This window comes from Typopeltis vanoorti, chromosome 25, assembly GCF_054136105.1.
Source record: "Typopeltis vanoorti isolate ZY-2024b chromosome 25, IOZ_Tvanoo_1.0, whole genome shotgun sequence".
In the NCBI taxonomy this organism is placed as follows: domain Eukaryota; kingdom Metazoa; phylum Arthropoda; class Arachnida; order Uropygi; family Thelyphonidae; genus Typopeltis; species Typopeltis vanoorti.
In genome coordinates this window covers 25,026,016-25,046,547 of record NC_143573.1, presented here as the reverse complement: position 1 = coordinate 25,046,547, position 20,532 = coordinate 25,026,016, and the positions used below count along the sequence as shown (strand labels likewise).

General features: G+C 35.9%; 1 protein-coding gene across 1 annotated transcript in view; it reads left to right on the top strand.

The window, feature by feature from the left end:
- Nucleotides 1-17,794, top strand: part of LOC150092609 (inactive phospholipase C-like protein 1) — a 571,653-nt gene extending 553,859 nt beyond the window's left edge. Inside the window, exon 26 of the mRNA XM_090414457.1 lies at nucleotides 17,159-17,794. Coding sequence (XP_090270583.1) covers nucleotides 17,159-17,470 — 312 coding nt within the window. The 3' untranslated portion in view covers nucleotides 17,471-17,794. The remainder of the gene's footprint in view (nucleotides 1-17,158) is intronic.
- Nucleotides 17,795-20,532: the final 2,738 nt, after the last annotated feature.

Below are 20,532 nucleotides of genomic sequence, written 5' to 3'. Positions count from 1 at the left end.
TTTCACCTATATGTTCAGGAGACATTCTTCTAGGAAACATCCTCCCAGAAATGGTTGGAGAAACTTCTTTATCTAGAAGGATTCAGAAGCATCCCCAAAATTAGTGAAAGACCTATGTTTAGGAGACATTCTTCTAGGAAACATCCTCCCAGAAATGGTTGGAGAAACTTCTTTATATAACATCACTTGGGTTATACCATCATGGTAGCCCCACAACACTCTGAACTTTTCTGGACTAATATCAGAGTGGGACCTCCTTAATGTTCTTAATGAGGCGATTTTCCCTGAATTAAAAGATCAAGGAGTGAAAGCCACAAGAACAATTTTAATGGTTTTCAGAAGTAGTATCATTTACCCTAATAGGCTATGTATCCCAAATGCTTTGTGCTGCTTTAAATGTCAGAAATGCGGTCATGGCTAGACTGCATGTTGTGGCTTTGTCATCTGTCTTTTGTAACAGTAAAGAGTGTGAGAATAAAAACTAGGTGCAAAACACTCAAATGTGCTAACTGCAAGGGAGAACAACCAGCTGACTCCTGAGCATGACAAAAATAGCCCCTCCATGTTGAGCACCTGGTCATAGTAGTGGAGGGGATCATTCAGTGATGGTACCTGCCCTTTTCATTCTTCCTCTTTTTCTACACTTCCTATTCTTTGCTCTATTTCTTTTGAGTCTTTTTTGCTATTCCATCTTCTTGACTCACCATCAAAAAACCTACTTCTCACCTCTTGCTCACATCTTCCTTATGCAACTTCCTGGGATGGCCTGCTTGCTCCTGTCTCCACCCATTACATGAAATATCTCATCAACGTTAATTGTAATAACCTCTTACCAACTCATATGCCTCATTGCTTGGATTCAATGCCCTACTGTCATGCTTGTGGGTAGTCTGACCCATGGACATCCAGGAAAGAGGGCTTCCTGCTAGTCTTGCATTACTTTGCCACCTCCCCTTACTCTGGCAAAATGGGCAGGCCTGGATGGCCCAGCCAGGATCAGTTGGCTAGTGGGCTTGCCTGTAAGGTGAATGGTGTTGCAGTAAGTCTCTTATCCCATGGTTTGAGGATAGGGCCCAAGGCTTGATGCACTGCTGATATAGTGTCCAGGAGAAACTCTGATATTACACTTTTGAATGCATTTATTGCTTGCCAGATAGTGGGCATCCATGTATAACTCCATGGCAAACAGAGATCTCTGGCCCAAAATCAAAACATCCCTTTGAGCATGAATCCTTCATACTCAAATTTTACAAGGGCCCTCACAAGGTCCCATCCAAGTACAGATACCATAGGTATATCATTTGATAACAGAAATAAGAAACAAAAGACTTCAGATATGCACATAAATAGATGTGTTACTCATCATCCATGCAACTGGTGAAACACCCTTAGAGAAAATATCACCCTTCTGTATTACTGTTATTATTACACCTCCATGGAGTTAAGACTCATTGCAGGAAGTCCCTCTCTCTCTCTCACACACACACAGCTCATGATACTGAGCCTTAAATTCATTCACTGTCTCCACACACACACCACACTTTCAGGCAATGTATTCCAATCACTTACCGCTCATCATTAAAAAACCTATTTCTCACCTCTTGCTCACATTCTCCTTATGCAACTTCCTGAGATGGCCTCTTTGCTCCCATCCCCACCCATTCCATGAAATATCTCATCATTGTTAATCTGGTAATAACCTTTTACCAACTTACATGCCTACCCCCCCCCCCCTTTTATCCACTAGACTCTGCAAATTATATTCTCTCAATCTGTCATATACATTATAGAGACCAGAAACCTTAGTCAATTGTCTCTGAACCCTTTTCAACATCTCTTCATCCTTTTGAAAACCAGGTGACAAATCTGTGCACAATAATCCATATGCAGTCTGATCAAAGCCTTATACTGGAGTCATAAGGATGAAGAGATGTTGAAAAGGGTTCAGAGACAATTGACTAAGGTTTCTGGTCTCTATAATGTAGATGACAGATTGAGGGAATATAATTTGCAAGAGTCTAGTGGATAAGAAGGGTGGGGGACATGATAAGGCATGTGAGTTGGTAAGAGGTTATTTTTAATTTAATTTATTTTAATTTACCAGATTAACAATGATGAGATATTTCATGGAATGGGTGGGTATGGGAGCAAAGAGGCCATCTCAGGGATTTCCTGGTCAGCATCCTCTACCATAATACACTGTACTGTCTTCACAATTTTAGCAATATGTCCCCAAGATTTCAGCCCCTATCCATCATCACCCATTAACCCAGTCCATTCAAGCCAGTTTGCATTGGTACAACCCATTCTACTTCCCAACTTCACATCATCTGCAAATGACTGTATATCACCATTCAAACCTTCCCAACATCATTTTTTTCATATAAATTAAACAGCAGTACTCCCAAAACATTTTTGGGATACACCACTAGTGACTTTCCTCTTCTGGGATATTTCTCTCTCCCCCCATACACAACTTGCTAATACTTATCAGACAACCAATCTCCAATCCAGTGCATGAATCTATTATCCAACTCTGTCTGTTCCAGCTTGTCATGTGGCAATCTATCAAAGACTTGTAAAAAATCTCAATGAGTGCATCCATTATAATAAGTAAACTTCCTATAGCAAACCTGTGCTATTCAGCAAAGAGAATGCTGCTTTGTTAACCCAATTCTGGTCCTCACTGTCCTCTGACACCTTGACCACAACTCCAGACAAACAGATTGGTCTGTAATTCGAAGCCTTAGTCTTATCACCTGCTTTATGAAGCGGAACTATTTTGTCCTCTTTTCATTTCTTTGGAATTTGGGCCAATCTAAGACTCATGTTCAAGAGACATGTTAATAGTGTTGTTCTGAAAACACATAGATATAGTTGAAATATTTAATTAACGGATTAATTAGATATTTTGATTCACATATTGTCGATCTTCATCAGTGTAAAACAGAAATCAAAAAATTCAACAATAATGAAGTATGAAGTTATATGGAGAATGGGATCTCTCCTTAGGTTCAGGACTGAATATAAAGAGAGATTCCATTCTCCATATGTCTTCATTGTTGTTTAATTTTTTTGATTTCTGTTTTACACTGACAATGATTCACAATACGTAAATCAAAATATCTGTAATTAATCCACCTTAATTAAATATTTTCATCCGTGTCTGTGTGTTACTTATTCAGACAATAACGCACAGTTATCTCTTAATAAATGAATGCTACATGAAGTCCTACAGCCTTAATGATGTCAAGTTTACTCAATTCCTCATGTACCTCCTGCTCACTCACTGTTAGGGGCTCTTCCTCCCTCTCCACTGCTCTCAAGTCTGTATGATGTTACTTTCATGAGGATGAAATACCTTTATGAATTGCTCACTTAATATCTTGACTATATCCTCCTCAGTGGTTATCCTTCTATCATTTTCACTAACTAATATCTTCCTTCCATAATCATTTTTTATTCTGTTGGCCATTGTATTGAAAAAACTCCCAAGGATTTCATTTGGCCTCATTAGCCAACTGCTTCTTGTACTTAGGTGGCTCTTTGTGAATATATCAGTTATTGTTTAATTAGCCTTTGTACCTGTACCGAGGATGCCTGTGATACTGAGGTGATAATTCTACTAATAAAGAATATTTTATGAGTTAATTCTGTTATTATAATAGTAAATAATCCTTTCTTTAATTCCCACATTCTTTTTTATTTACTGTGATTTCCTTTTTCTACTAATCATAACAAACTGATTATATGATCATTTTTATAGTGGTTTTTGTTTTAGTACACTGTCCGTTCTTTGGCTTTCTCGTTTGAAGTGAGGCAGCCAATTTCATATTGGAGTAACAAGTTTTTTTCTTCCAGAAATTCGAGTTTTTCATCTTGCATTCAGGCAAATTGGGAGTCCACATGCAATTAACAGGTAAAAATGCTATTAGTGGGAAGTAGACTGTGCAGTTGGAAGATTAAGTAGTGTAGATAGTAAGTTGTGTAGTATGGAGAGTAGCCTGCTGTGATCAGTCTGTGGACTCCACAAAATACAGACCAGTCATAGTATATTTCCCTTCTGTTCAGTACCTTTATAGCTACATGTAATGAAAATATTAAAATACTCATAATGAGCTCATGTCATTCCCTCATAGATTTCTTCTCTCATCACCTTTGTGCTGTATTGTAGCACAAAACTTTATTACTTCAAAAATACACGTTTGAAGTAACAGTAATAATGCCTCTATTTGTAATCCCTTTGTATGGCAACTGTTTTCTACTCTTCTGGGACTTTTCAGTTTTACAAGACTTTGGCCAATCATGTCATAATTATTATGCCTTATTGACCCTATTTACTTAATATGTTCATGCCAGGCACTGGATGAATTGTGTCATTGCATACTTGCCTATGGGAAAGGCACATGACAAATCATTACATGTGCTTTCCAGAGACACTAAAAGTGTGTAGAAGAGAAAAAACTTTTTCCTTTCAGGTTATATCAGTAACAAATAATTAAGAAAAATTATATTTCAATCTGCATTAATCAGATATGAACTATTTGAATATGACTATGACTGGCATGTTTGTTATAGATAAATATCTGATTTACACATGTGGTATTGTGTAAATTTGCTATCATAGCAATAAATTACTATGATAGCAAATGAATTATGTGTCGCCCTATAAACTCTAGTTATGCATGTGCACATTTAAGAAGTGCACCAGTTAAAAAACAAAAGCAGGAGGGATTTGTGAATAGTATATTGAATAAATCCCTCCCCTACACCACCACTATAGCAGTGCATTATTGCAAGCAAAACAAAGTAAAAATATTACTGTAGCAGGAAATACCTTAAAAACTTATTTCAAAATATATTTCAATAGATATGGGAAATTTTTTCTAAGAAAGAAAAGAATTTAGTTTATGAAGTTTATTTGTAAGACAAGCCTGGTTAATCCTAAAAATTAGTAGGGTTTATCTTATTTTGAAAATCACCTGAGGTTAAAAAGGTGAAATAAACAGTTGTGAAGATTTATGCATTTATGCATTTTCAAACCTGGTGATTTATCCAAGTCTTTGAGACTGAAATATGAGAAATGTCATTATAGGATTTTGAATTTTCTTCCATGATATAAAAAAAACATCTGATTATTTTATGAAAGAAATAACTGTAGTTTATGTATAATACACACACACACACACACACACACAGTCATCCTTCGACTTACATCCGTTTGAGTTACGTCCATGATTCCATAAGGGAATAAATAACATTTTCGGCTATACTTCAAACAAGATGCAAGTGAGCGTAAGGTAAAGCATGCATAGTGGCAACAGCACTTTCAGCGGAAACCTCCCTCGGCATTCGGCATGTATCTTCAACAGTTCCTCTATTGATTTTGTGTTTGAGAAATGGGTTATTTGTGTATTTATCGTTAAATATTTCACGATGTTTTGTGCAACATGGTTACTACACGCACAATAAAAAAACCTAGTGAAGAATCACAGAAAAAGAAGCGAGCAATTGATCTTGAAACGAAGTTACAAATTATAAAGCAACATGAAGCTGGTAAGTCCGTCAATGTGATCTCACATGGCTTCAGATGGTTTCATTCTACAGTGCCGACTATTTTGAAAAATAAGGATAAAATCGTAGAGGCGGTGAAAGATCCTTTCACTTCCATTAAATCGACGATAGTGACGACAAGGTCCTATCGGTGATATGGAAAAGCTACTTGCATCATGGATAGAGGACCTGAACCAAAAGCGCATATCCCTTAGCACAATGACCATAACCGTTAAGGCAGAACCCGATTATGACTACGAATTCAATACTTCTTCTGGTTGGTTCATGAGATTCAAGCAACGTTTTGCACTGCATAATGTGAAAATGTATGTGAATCTGCAAGTGCTGAGAAGGCTACAAAGGAGTTCGTGGAAAAATTGGATAAAATTATTTGCCACAGCAAATATTTAACATGGATGAGACATCCTTGTTTCATAAAAAAAATGCCCGAGCGAGCATTCATCCACAAAAAGCTAAAATCTATACCTAGTTTCAAAGCTCTTAATGCCCATATTATGATTCTGTTATGGGTAATGTCGCTGGATATAAACTGAAACCATTTGTGATATGGAACAGTGAGAATCCACGAATCTTCAAAAACATTAGTAAGCATACTCCCAGTTCATTATCGGAGTAATAAGAAGTCGTGGATGACTCAAACATTGTGTGAGGATGCCTTAATCAACTGTTACGCGAGTAAAAAAAAAAAAAGCTATTGTGTGAAAGAAAATGTAGAATTTAAAATTTTATTAATTCTAGATAATGCCCCAGGTCATCTTATAGCGTCTTATAGCGGTGATCTTCACCAAGTTCAAGGTCATGTTTCTCCCTCCAAACACTACTTCATTGATCCAACCAATGGATAGGGGAGTTCTTGCAGTGTTTAAGGCTTATTATCTATGGAGAACTTTTTCCATTTCTGCTACTGAAGGAAATGACCAGCAGGGGCGAATTCTCCATGCTTGTTGTGCAAGCTCATTACTTGAGAAAGAAGTAATATTTATTTGTTAATAAATGCATGCATTTATATGCATTCCATTTAGGCTTTTATTTTTGTAGACAGAAGACGTCTTGAGCTTTGTGTTGTGTATCGAAGTCCGATGCTTGCTCGTCTAGCAAAGCTACCTTGGCTTGCTCGGTTGTGGGAGTTTTAGGTCCTCGCTGCAGCACTGTGATTTCATGCGCTTGCATAGCCATTTTCGCTCTCTTCACGTCGTCTTAAACAAACGCCATACGCAGTCAAAGTAGCTCTAGCCAGTGAGCTTCAGCTGGCCTTTATAAGTGTGCGTGTTGCTTGAAAAATTAAGTTACAACCAACTTTTTATGATGATGTTATTGACCAGTTCATAATGAAGAACCGTAGGGTAGAATTTGTATTCAAGTAGCTAAATTGAAAAAGATAGAATATCATTTGTAAAATAAATGTTGTATTTGTATGATTAAATGTACATAAATTTCTAAATATATAGTTTTAAATGGTTAGTAATTCATTACCAACTTTTTATGATGATGTTATTGACCAGTTCATAATGAAGAACCGTAGGGTAGAATTTGTATTCAAGTAGCTAAATTGAAAAAGATAGAATATCATTTGTAAAATAAATGTTGTATTTGTATGATTAAATGTACATAAATTTCTAAATATATAGTTTTAAATGGTTAGTAATTCATTATTCCATTAATCAGACTTCAATCACACCTCTCACTCCCTGAATGATAACAAGAGCAAGCGTGAATTTCAAGACCACCATTCGCCCCTGATGACCAGACTTTCATGCAATTCTGGAAAACATTAAATATTTATCATGCTATTAAAAATATTGCTGCAGCTTGGGACGAAGTGACCTCTCAATGTATGAGTGGCATATAGAAAAAGACATTAAAAAGGTTTGTGCATGACTACATTTTTGAAAATTATGGAGACAACTACCATGTTTGAATAAAAACTTTAGTTTAATATAACTAAAATCTACATTCGACGTTTCGACCTTTATGTCAAGGTCATCTTCTGGAGCATACAACTATACACAGACAACAAGCTACACTACAATCAAACTGGTTTTTAAAGTTACTGACCAACCACTACAACATTGTTGGCTTGACTTCTGGTGGAAAAAAAAATTATACATCAACGCTAGAGTCCTATTATTAGTGTTATCTGTTGGTTGTAGAAATACATTGGGCACAACAACAAGGTTATGTATCTATCTATATACATATATTACCATCATGATTATAAACGTACATTCCAGCCAGTTGGTATGGAATGGTTTCTAATAATAGCTGAAGATTGGCTAGAGTCCTGACTTATGCTGGATCTTATATATTAGGTAGGCTGAATGTGTGCCATCCAGATCCTTGGAATTTTCATGCCATCTTTGTTGTTGATATTTGGGTGGTTTATCAGGATTCCTTAAATTTCCATTCATAACCAGCAAGCCCTGAAACGAGAACTAAAAATCATCAGCGACACATTCATAAATAATGGCTATAACAAAAATACTATTAATAAAATACTCCATAAAACAACAACAAAAACGAATCTAGATTACAGTAAAACCATAGCCATCCCATACATTAAAGGGTTATCAGAAAAAATCAACAGAATCCTACAACATTATAACCTCAGTGCCACCTTCAAGCCACCCACTAAACTTAAAACCATATTCAGCTCCTCTAAGGATCCTCTCCTCCCATTGGCACATCCTGGAGTCTATTGCATCCACTGCACCTGTACATCAGGACGGACAATCCCTATACATAAGAAAGAACACATTAAATATAACCATTATGGTGAAGCAGGCCTCTCAGATCACGTGCTCAACACCTTACACCAAATCAACTGGAAAAGCACCCTCTCTTTACACCATACAAAAACCTGGTATGAATGGAAATTTAAGGAAGCCTGCGGAATCCTGATAAACCACCCAAATATCAACAACAAAGATGGCATGAAAATTCCAAGTATCTGGATGGCACACATTCAGCCTACCTAATATATAAGATCCAGTATAAGTCAGGACTCTAGCCAATCTTCAGCTAGTATTAGAAACCATTCCATACCAACTGGCTGGAATGTACGTTTATAATCATGATGGTAATATATGTATATAGATAGATACATAAACTTGTTGTTGTGCCCAATGTATTTCTACAATCAACAGATAACACTAATAATAGGACTCTAGCATTGATGTATAATTTTTTTTTTCCCACCAGAGGTCAAGCCAACAATTGTTGTAGCGGTTGGTCAGTAACTTTAAAAAACCAGTTTGATTGTAGTGTAGCTTGTTGTCTGTGTATAGCTGTATGCTCCAGAAGATGACTTTGACATAAAGGTCGAAACGTTGAATGCAGATTTTAGTTATATTAAACTAAAGCTTTTATTCAAACACAGTAGTAGTCTCTATAATTTTCAAAAATGTATTCGGATCACCATGTAAGCTTAAAAGAAAAGGTTTGTGCATGATTTTGGAAGTTTGTAATAGTGGCAAACAATCTGAATCTGGAAGTGAATGATGACGACTTAATGTAACTTTCTATGAGTTGAATTTACAGTGAAAAAGTCTTGCAGAAATGTTCTTTGCAGTTAGCAATGTTCTCAAAATGGCTGAAGACATGGACCCCAATGTTGAACACTACTTAATAATAGTACATGATGCGTTTACTTGCTATGAACAAATTTATGATGAAAAGAAGAGGAGTAATAAGCAAAGCACATTGGACATTTTCATCAAAAACACAAAGGTTACACCAGAAGAGCCACAGCCTGATCGTTCACATAGGGAAGGTAATGAAGATGTGATTTTGGAGGAAGATTTGGGTGATTATTCTCCTGTTTTATAGTGGCAGTAACACACAGTATAGTTTTATAATAAGGTTTAAAAATTAAAATGACAGTATACTTATTAAGGTTAAGTCCCTAACTCTCATAACTCTGTTGATTTAATGTATCGACTTACATCTTGCCGGATGGAACAGAACCCAGATGTAAGTCGAAGGGTGACTGTATATACAGGGTGTCCCAAAATTCACGCAAGATTTAAATTTAGCGCCATTTGTGCGGTAAAGTGTTGCCAACGAGAAAAAAAGACAGCGTGACAGCTGACAGTTCAGGGTTATTAAAAATGGAGCGCTACACGAAAGAACAATGCATTTTCATTGTTGAGCAATATTTTAAAAATAATAAAGGTTTGGCAGCTACAGTTCGCAATTTTCGTACAAAATATGGTTGGAATAGTGATTTAACTTCATCAACTGTGAAAAGATTAATTAAAAAATTCAAGGAAACTGGATCAATTAGTGATCTTAAACACTCTGGCTGTCCTTCAACAAGTCGTTCAACAGAAAACATCGAAGCAGTTCGTGAGAGTGTTGCTGAGAGTTCAGGAACATCAATTCGGCACCGTGATCTTGAATTGGGCATTTCGAGAAGCTCTCTACTGCGTATTCTCACAAAAGATTTGCATCTTTATGCTTACAAAGTTCAATTGACTCAAGAACTGAAGCCTGCTGACCACACAGCGAAGAGAGTTCGTTGAATGGATTATGGAACAACAAGTGGATGCTTATTTTTCGAACAAAATCATCTTCAGTGATGAGGCTCATTTTCATCTTGATGGCTTCGTTAATCGACAAAATTGTCGCATTTGGGGTTCAGAAAATCCACGAGTGATTGTTGAGAAACAAATGCATCCATAACGTGTCACTGTTTGGTGCGGATTTTGGGCTGGAGGCATCATCGGTCCATTCTTCTTCGAAAATGCGGCTGGTAAGGCAATAACAGTTAATGGTGCTCACTATCGCGACATGATAATCCAGTTTTTTGTGCCTAAATTGCAAGATATGGATGTGGACGACATGTGGTTTCAACAAGACGGTGCCACATGCCATACAGCCCGAGAAACAATTCAATTACTGCATGAGTCATTTCTTGGTCGTGTAATTTCCCATTTTGGTGGTCAGAATTGGCTGCCCAGATCATGTGACAACGCCGTTGGACTTTTTCCTTTGGGATTTTTTGAAGTCTAAGGTTTATGCCAACAAGCCCACGACCACCCATGCCTTGAAGGAAGAAATTGAGTGCTGTATCAACGAAATTCAGCCACATTTATGCAAAACGGTCATGGAAAATTTCAACAAAAGAGTGCGTATGTGCCAGCAAAGCCGTGGAGGCCATTTACCCGATATGCTATTCCATGCATAACCCTATACTGTATACTTTATGAATCAATAAGAAATTACAATTTTTAATTAAAAACCTGTGTTTTCTATCAGAATTACTTCTTGCGTGAATTTTGGGACACCCTGTATATATATATAATGCTTGATTTATTTTTGATAATTGAACAGGCAGAAAATTATCCATTGTACCAGTGTTTTCATACCAAAATGGTTTTTTAAAATTTTTATTATCATTATTTATTTATTTATTTTTATATGTATATATATATTTTTTTTTATGCCACAGATAAGTGCAGGCCTATTCAAAAATTATAAAATCTAAAGGAGGTTTTAATCGAAATGTATTCACAAACCTCTATTAGGACTGTATCTAGCTGATACGAAGATTGAATTCCAGCTACATGATTTGAACTGTTTAAACTTTTAATGCAAACTCAAACAGTTCAGACCATGCGGTAGGAACTCCCCACCAAATTTCAGGATCATTCATATCTTAAACTATAAGTCCTCAGTGAATGTTTCACAAAAAACTAAAACCTTCTATTGACATGTAGCCCTATCTATGGCAAAAAAAAATAACTCATTCAAAGTCATGGCACCCACAAAGAGACTCTGGCAACCTATTCTATTCATTGACAACTCTCCCAGTAATAAATTTAGTCCTTACACCCTTTCTCATGGGTGAAAAAGGGTGTAAGGACTAAATTCCATGGATGGCATGTAGTTCTCTCACAACCAGACCTGTTCTGAAAAATTTATTTTGTATTAATCCTGTAAAAATCTTTCCATAATTTGTATGTCTCGATCATATCACCCCATTTATACCTATCAACTAATTTCTGTAACCCACTCTTCAACCTGTCCCCATAAGGCCTTTGTAAAATTCGATGCACTAGAAGTTCTTAATTTTTTTTGACATCGACTTTTACAGAGGTCATATATATTGTAAATATAATAAAACTATATGTTGCCATACTGATTGTAAACCCACAAAGGGTATCTGGCAAAAGGAGTAACACTGAATTGTTCATAAAAATAGTAAAATAGCATAAATATTCAAGATTGTGCACTTTATGTAAATCCAGGAGTGATGTTGTAAAAATAGCCTAGTGTTGAAATAGTTCTACCTCAAGTAAAAAGGATTACACTGGATTATGTCTGGGACTTGAAAGTGAACAATAGCGCTGAAAGTCATTCGAACAAGGAATTTTTCTCGCCTACACTCAAGGTCAAGACCACTGACGTCAGAGTGATCACAGGATGTTGGGGGGGGGGGGGGGATCTCTGACCATGAAACACGAAACTCCATAAAAACGGTATATAGGAGATCACTCTCTTTTTCGTAGTCCTCTAGCTGCAGTCCGTAGGCCCGATTGGATTTGTCGGTACGCGACCCGTGGGATTCCTGGAGAAGCATTGAAAGTTTCCGTGATGTGTAGCAAGTAAGGGAACTTGCCTCGTGCAACGAAAGCGGGACTCCTTCACTTGACATAGTTTCATTGGTGAAGATGTGTTGATACTCCCCCAAGTGAATTACGGAAGGATAGCTACCAAGCACAGAACGGATTGGAGGAATCGGCAGAAACAGCCGAGGATCTCATGTGCTGATAGGACTGTATGTGTTACTAAGGACTTGAGTAGATTTCTTGTATTAATAGTTAAGTGCGGAAGAATAACTGTAAGTCCAATGGACATAAGGTTACTAGGCTAATAGAGTTGTCATGGATAGCAAGGTTTGAAATCGAATTATTAGCATAACGTAAGTTAGGAAGAGTGTCAGCCAGAATTGTAGAATATGAGAATCTCTTCTCACTGTAACTGGCAAGAGTAAAAATGTTAGACAGTAATTGAAATTCAAAGTAAGATTAAGAAATAAGTTGTATGAAAAGTGTATAATAGTGTAGAATTATTTTGAGTTACAATAAATGTGTTTTGTTTGCGTAATAGAGACTATCGCCTGATCTTTGTATAATGCACTGCCTTGCAAAAAAAAAAAAAAAAAAAACCTCCAAACCTGTATGCTAAGAATTTGGGGAATTGCCACGACTGTTAATTAAGCCCACAATTAGAATTAGCTGTATCCCACAGGTGGTAGAACATATCTCCGATGCTTTACATGAACTTATTTATGACTGTGCAGTCATAAATAAAATAAATTTTCTTGATTTCTTTTAGCATAGGAGATAGATATCTGCACTCGTGAATTGGCCTTGTTCACAGGCATATTCACCAGCAGCGTCACCGTTTTGTAGGGATCTTAAAGTTTAAGTGGTAGAAAAAAAAAAGTGTAGAACTAGATACATGGTGTATTTGCTATACGATGATATAACAATCATTGTATAGCAAAGGCTCAATCTAAGAAATAAAAGAAAAGCCACATGATACACAAATAACTAAAGGGCACAGAACAAGGGGAAAAGCAAATAAAGCAAGTAAGAACATAAGACAAAAAAAATAAGGATAACACATTATTATTATTACCACCCCAAGACCTCATGGAGTCAAAGACTCATCTGGGAGGTCCTTTTATCACACACACACAGCTCATCATACTGTGTTTTAAACACATTCAAACTCTTTGCAGACACCACATTCTCAGGCAAGGCATTCCAATTATTCACAACTCTGCACGAAAAAAACCTGCCTCTCACACCCTCTTTATACAGTTTCCAGGGATGACCTCTGGTTCTCCCCTGATCCCCCACTATTCTCTGTAAAACTTCTCCAGTATTGATCCTATAACAATCCCTTACCAACTTGTAGGTCTGTATCATATCTCCCTCCTGTCCACCAGACTCTGCAAATTACATCTTCTCAATCTTTCCTCATACTCGACATTCCAGAGGTCAGAAACTACCTTAGTCGATCTCCTTTGGGCCCTTTCCAACATCTCTTCATCCTTCTGAAAACCCGGTGACCAAATCTGGGCACAATAGTCCATTTGTGGCCTAATCAAAGCCTTATACAATGGAACAAGAATCTCCCTACTTCTACACATCAGTGTTCTCCGCATCATTTCCAGAAGCCTTTGTGTTGTCTTCACAATTTTGGCAATGTGTCCCCTAAATTTTAGATCCTTATTCACTATCACCCCCAGATCTCTTATTTCTTCCACCTCCAACAATATATTCTCACCAAGCATAAATTCTGCCTCCCATCTTTGTTTTCCAAATTTTAAAACCTTACATTTTGCAACATTGAATTCACATCCCCATTTTTGTGTCCCATCACTCAATCTATTGAAGTCTTCCTGTAAGGCCACAACATCTTCACTACACTTCATGGTTCGTCCCAACTTTGTATTCTGCAAACAACTGAAAATCTCCATCCAAATCTTCGCCTATATCATTAATATACAAGTTAAACAGCAATGGACTTAAAATAGACCCCTGAGGCACTCCAATAGTGACTTTCCTTTTCCTGGATATTGCTTTCCCATACACAACTTGTTGATACCTATCAGATAGCCAGTCTCCAATCTTATAAAGAGGTATAATAATCTGCTTATCTCTGCTCATCAGAGTGTTCTTCAATAACCAAGTAATCCAACGAGCTGAATATATGCACTATAAAAAATACTTAGTTACTTTTGGACCACACATTTTGTTCATTATGAAGATTTAACAGCATGTTGAAATTGAAATGTTCATTCTAGATTTTTTTTTTTTTTTTTTTTTTTTTGTCTCCCATTATTGCTTGCATTGTATCTTCCCATGTTCTCATTTTTTGTGCTATATAGTTCTAGCCAGTTCTTCGTTTGGCCATCAATTTATGATTTTCTGCATTTTCTTTGTTAACTGATCACAGCTATAGTTTTCTCCTCAAAATTTTCCCCTCTTTGCTAGAACATTGTTGTCTTGGCTATTTTTCAGGCTCTCTTTGTTCAAACAGCAGAGTGCTCATAAAAAATTTATATGCTGTTGCGTGTAAATTTTACCTGAACTTATCCTCTCCACTCTTTTCCTTGTTTTGCTATCCCTAACCATGCATGCCTTTACAGTTAATGTCACAACATGAATTTGGTTTAGCTTCCATTTGTGCAAAATCAAAAATAAAGAATTTATTTGTTTATTGAAATACCATACCAAATCTGAAATTAGTGTATAAATTAGTTTCACCTTTCTTGTATTTTCTAGTTTAAAAACAAAATGGGAATTATTTTGCATCACACTTCATGCAGCATTACCTACCAGCTATGGATTGTGACATCAGTTGTGAGAAAATTCAGTTTGGTATTGTGAAGGTTATGTGCTTTAACATAAACAGTAAGTAAGCTTCAAATAACACTGGGATCTAGGCAGTCTTTCCATAGTTCATTATTGTGGTGTTTTCTATAAGTGTACATCTGCTGTATTATTGTTCTTGTTTCACTTCAGGAAAATCATGCAACCCCACTCATAAAAGAAAATGTGTTATGTATTGACCGAACAATGAATCATAAGCACTGAGAGTCGAATAAACGTGTATACCATAGTCTAAAGAAATTGGTGTAGCATATAATGTTAGTATAGCATAGCTAGATGTATGGTTATGCAGAGTGTTTAAAATTAGTTAAGGAAAAATACCAATATCATGGAGTTCAAAAAGAGTATTGTCATGGCATTTTAATGATTCATAAGGCTCCTAGTTGTTAAGGTGTACACAGAATGGCATCCATCAGTTCAGACACTCCTTGCCACTGGGAAATTGTTTTGCCATAAAGGAGTACAGAAAATGGATACTCATAAATAGATGAGTAATGTGATAGTTGGTGCTACAGTGAGAATATGCCACAATCTTGCACACGAAGTTCTGTAGGTCTGCATTCCATCCTCTCTTCTGAAGGTCATAACTGAAAACAATATGCATAAAACTGAAAAGTTTTATGTCAATATTAAATTTTATCAGTAGATCCCTTGTGCACAGTTTGCTGGTCAGAATTAGAACCCCTGATCTTGTATTGACTGACATTATGACCAATAGGGTCCACTAAAAAAATGAAATTAGTGCAGAGAAGTCAGGCTAGCTATGGTCTTAAAATGTCTCTCCGTAGACAAATGAATGCACCCATACTCATTGAGGTTTAGGGTAATGTTTCATACCTTAGACAGATTCTAAAAATAGTCTGACCTATAAATGACTTCTATGCAGCACACTTATTTTTTAAATCCTGTGTAAAGGAATATCCAAAGCATGGTCTGCCAGTTTTCCCCATTTTTATCTCGTGTCTTGACTTGCCATATAGATACAGAGGACAGTGATTGTATTTTTTGAGTCCTGATATATAGATGCTTTTTTATTTTTTATTTTTTTGTGTGTGTGTGATTCCCATCCACAAAGTTATTAGTAAGTCATTTGTACCTTGGGTGGGTTTAGGAAATTTTCTCTCATTTTTATCAATTTTATATATATTTTTTTGGGGTTTTTTTTTTTAATTTATTTTTACATAGTCCGGAAACCCTGCTCTAGAGACCAAACATGGAACTTTTTCAAACCACTTCAGGTCTCCAATAAGCTGGGCACTGATCTCACACCTAAATAGGAAACATGGATTCCTTGTACCAATGTTTTGATCTTGAGTGTTTTATTACTGTACCTGCATCATCATGTGCAGTGACAGGAATATTTAATATATTCCACATATTTGTAGCTGGGTAGAATGCTACTTTTCACATAAATTACGGGTTGCTTTGAATAAGACTTAAGGCTTGTGTTCTGGTAGGTGTGTTGGGCTTGTGTTCTGGTAGGTGTGTTTTATATGAGGAAAATCCTGAAGAAGGCAATCATGTTGGAAAAGCAGTCAGTTTTCACAACAGTGAAAGCACGGGGACCAAAGAAAGTTTGGTATGGTGAATTTCATTTATAACAATATTGATCTCGTGTTTTTGGCTCTGAACTTTTGGTAGTTTGTTATAGTGATAGAAGTTGCTATATTATACAAGATCCTTTGTTTGATTGCTTTAGTGCATTCTGTGAAAACACGTGAATTTCTTGCTCCAAAAAGAGAGTCAAATAATTTGCCATGACATCACTTGCGTTATAGCTATGCAATTTTGTAGAAGAGTAATGATCATAATTGTTTGTGAGTGATGACAGTATGGAGCTATATCTGTCTTCTCTCTCTATAAGCTGAAATTGAAAACCTTCCTCCTTTTATTTTTCACCTTGGAAAAGGTAGACATGCTTATCAGCAGCTACTATCAATAAGCAAATAGTAAAATAGCAATATTCAAATGAACAAAAGTTTAAACTCCATCTCAATGGGATATGTTTCTAATGCATCATTTTGTATACTGTTTCATAGTTAAATGATTTAATGTTTACTAACATTTGAAGAGCCAAGCAAAATAGCTGGTTAAAACATATCAGATAAAATGGATTACAGTAGTGTGTCAAAGAGGTTTATGTACATGTTTGCACAATTTTCTCATTTTTTTTATAGGTGAAGAAACTAGGCCCAGTTTTAAACAGACTGTTTCATAAAGAGCGTGAAAGTATTAGCCCACCAGAAGAGGCTACATCAGCTGGTACTCCAGTTCTCAACACACAGATGTTAGCTCCTTTTGCACAACAACCTCCTCTGACTCCAACATCTCCTTGTGATGGCCGACTTCGCGGAATACTAAAGAAATCAGGTCCATTATCTGCTCCACCCGCAATAAATTCTGAAAAGAGTAGCAGCAACCAAAATGACAGTGATGGAATGACTTCTGTTTTCTTTCCAGTTCCACCACAAGATGGCAGTGATAGATAGCATTAACTATAGTCATCAACTAATGAACTATTAAAACTCTTGTGTATCTACACATACATATACACACACACACACACATACATGGAATTCTGATTTAAAAAGAAAAAAATACAGCATAAAAGAATTACTGAAGAACTTGGGTATTTTTCTGATGGATGCAATACGGCCTTCCAGGCGTAAAACGGATAGGCTCTAGTCTGTTTGAACGATAGTGCTGTAACGTACTCTTGTTTGATACTCTCACATACATGCAGTGCAATTTGTAATCAGTGTACAGAAGTAAAATCTTTGTAGATATTGTGAAGTAAATTTTTTTAGAAATCGCTGAAATTGTTTTCTCTCTTGTAGGTTTTTGTGCATTTTTTGGTTAATCAAAAGGTGAACATGCTACCAAAAGTTACTGTTAAAAAATACAGTAAAATCAATCTTCCAAAAATCACATTTATAATACAGAATTAGTTATTTAATAAAACTTCATTCAGAAATTTTATTAAATAACTTTCACGTAAACTTGTTTTTAGCCAGCTTCCATATCACATCTCAGTCTTCACACTAATCCCAAATTAACTGCTTCTGATGGAAAATTTAAAATTTTTCTATCTGGCTTCCTCATAGAAAACTTTGTCTCAATCTGATGAAACTTCTTTACATCGTGATAAGATCTGAATCCAGTTAAGGAACCTGTCATGTTATCCTCCTGAATACAATGTCGAGACACTTAAAAAACTATTCATATTTCAGTTAGGCTTAGGATCCACTGATATTTAGCATTTATTTTAAAAGTAAATGCTAAATATCAGTAAATTCTATCTAATCATATTCTAATCAGTAAATCACTAATCATACTACTTAAATGTCAGTGCGGTTAGCCTAGTGGCTTTGCGCTTCACAACCATATGCCTGGGGAAGGAAGTGTCCTAGGTTCAATTCCCATCAACGACGTGAGGAGCTCGAGGATCTTTGTCAGCCATAGCCAAGTTAGCCAGTCTTGGGCGTGGACAGCAAGGTTTTTTCCGCCAGTTTACCTGGTGTTTTTCATCCCGCAAGCAAGCAAACTAGTCCGAGGATACACACACAGATTACAGTCAGGAATACTGATCCAGCCATAGGTCTGATTCGTCAGCCTATGCCGGTTCCGGAGCCCAGATAAAATTTGGAGGGACTAGATAGCACCGTGAACTCCCACATAAAGGGGGGAATGCTGTATCATCACACTGAATTTATTTATTTATACTACTTAAAAGATGGTTTCCAACAGTCAGCATGTACATAATGTGATAATTAAGGCAACATACTCATAGAGCTAAACCATTTATTTTACCTTAAATGCAAGGTATCGAGTAAAATTTGTATATACTCACAGAAGAATAATAGAACCTCAAAATGAAATGAATTGAATGAATTGTTCTTAATGATTCCAGCATGATGTTTTTGCCTTAAATGGAATTATAATTTTCTTTTTCAGGTAAAAAAAAAGTATATTCCCTGTGATATAATCAAGTAGAAATATATATTTGTAAAAATACCATTCTGCAAATGTAAGTTTCTGTGGTTTAGAAGTTCTGTGGATAGTTTGGTGTAAATAAAGAGTTTAATAAAAAATAAACAATTAAAATCGCATAAGTCATAAGACTTATATCATCAGGGACACTGGTACAAAAAACTTTTACATAACAAAAGCCTATTAACAATTAATTACACATATTAGATGATTTAGAAACCAAAATCAAATTATATGAATCAATAATTATGCTAACAGTCATCTAGCAGAAGCGTGGACAGTTAAGAAAAGAGAGGCGAAAAAAACTGCTGGCGTTTGAAATGAAATGCATAAGAAAAATAAATAGAACAAGTTGGATAGAAAAGAAAACAAACAGCATAGTCAGACAAGAATTATTGTATAAAAAGACAATAATATCAAAAATTAGTAAACAACTGAGATGGTTTGCATTGGACACAGACTTCCTAACGTCCTAATTAATACTTTTCAAACTGAAAAAAAGAAGACCTCGAAGACCAAGAATTACCTGGCTGAAATTAATAAAGAATATTTCGGGATGCAGAACATATAAGGAACTTTTTCGACTGGAAGATTTTGCTCGAGGGAAGACTCAACCCGTCTTAGACGGAAGAGGAGAAAAGAAGATTAGATGTTTTGATAACTTCACGACTGTTACATATAATTCATTACTGTATGTGTATTGGAACATTGCTAGTTATTGCTATCACATTCTGTGGTATCATGCATGTTATATCCTAGGTCTGTGGGAGTTAAATTTTTGATGAAAGCAAATCATACAAACCAATTAAGCCTTGATTTTTATTGCATTGCATAGGGATCCTAATCATTTGTGAGGCTTCTTTAAATTTCCTTATAAACTTATAAAACAGTTATGATCAATATATGACATTTTTACTTGTTACTAAAGTACTTGATGGCCTGTAATAGTTGTGTAGAATGCCAGGCCTGATTAATGGTCTCTTCTTTTTTCAACGTCTTTTATGTGTTCAAACATGTGGATCGCTCCTAACCTTATTTGTTATTACTGTCCCCCCCCCCCCAAGCCTGCATTGAGACAAAATGAATTCATACTAATATTTTTCTATATAAAATAAACATTAGTTTTCTTTGTGGTATGCATGAATGTAATGTGCAGAATATTTCTGCCTTTTATAAGCACTAAATAAAACTTATGTGAAAGAGCCCACAAACTTCGCATCAATAAATGCAACATAAAGATAATTTTAAAGTTTCTTTTTCTTCTGGAAACTCCTTCAAACATATAACCAGAGGCAAGTCTGATACTTAATGAAGATGAGTGTTCGTTACTTTGGGAAAACTATATAATCCCTTCTTAACAGTTTTATTCACATTTTCAACTTAGCATCTTTTAAAAGGAAATTCTTCTGTTAATTCAGGAAAACTGTTTACTTCCCTTTTAATTATCTTTTCTTGCTCTCTAATTTAAGCATCATTCCCTTATACCAGGTGTTCCCAAAGTATGGTATACAGTTAGTTGATTTCCTGTTGCATTACCTTATTTTTGTAAATTACACTGTTA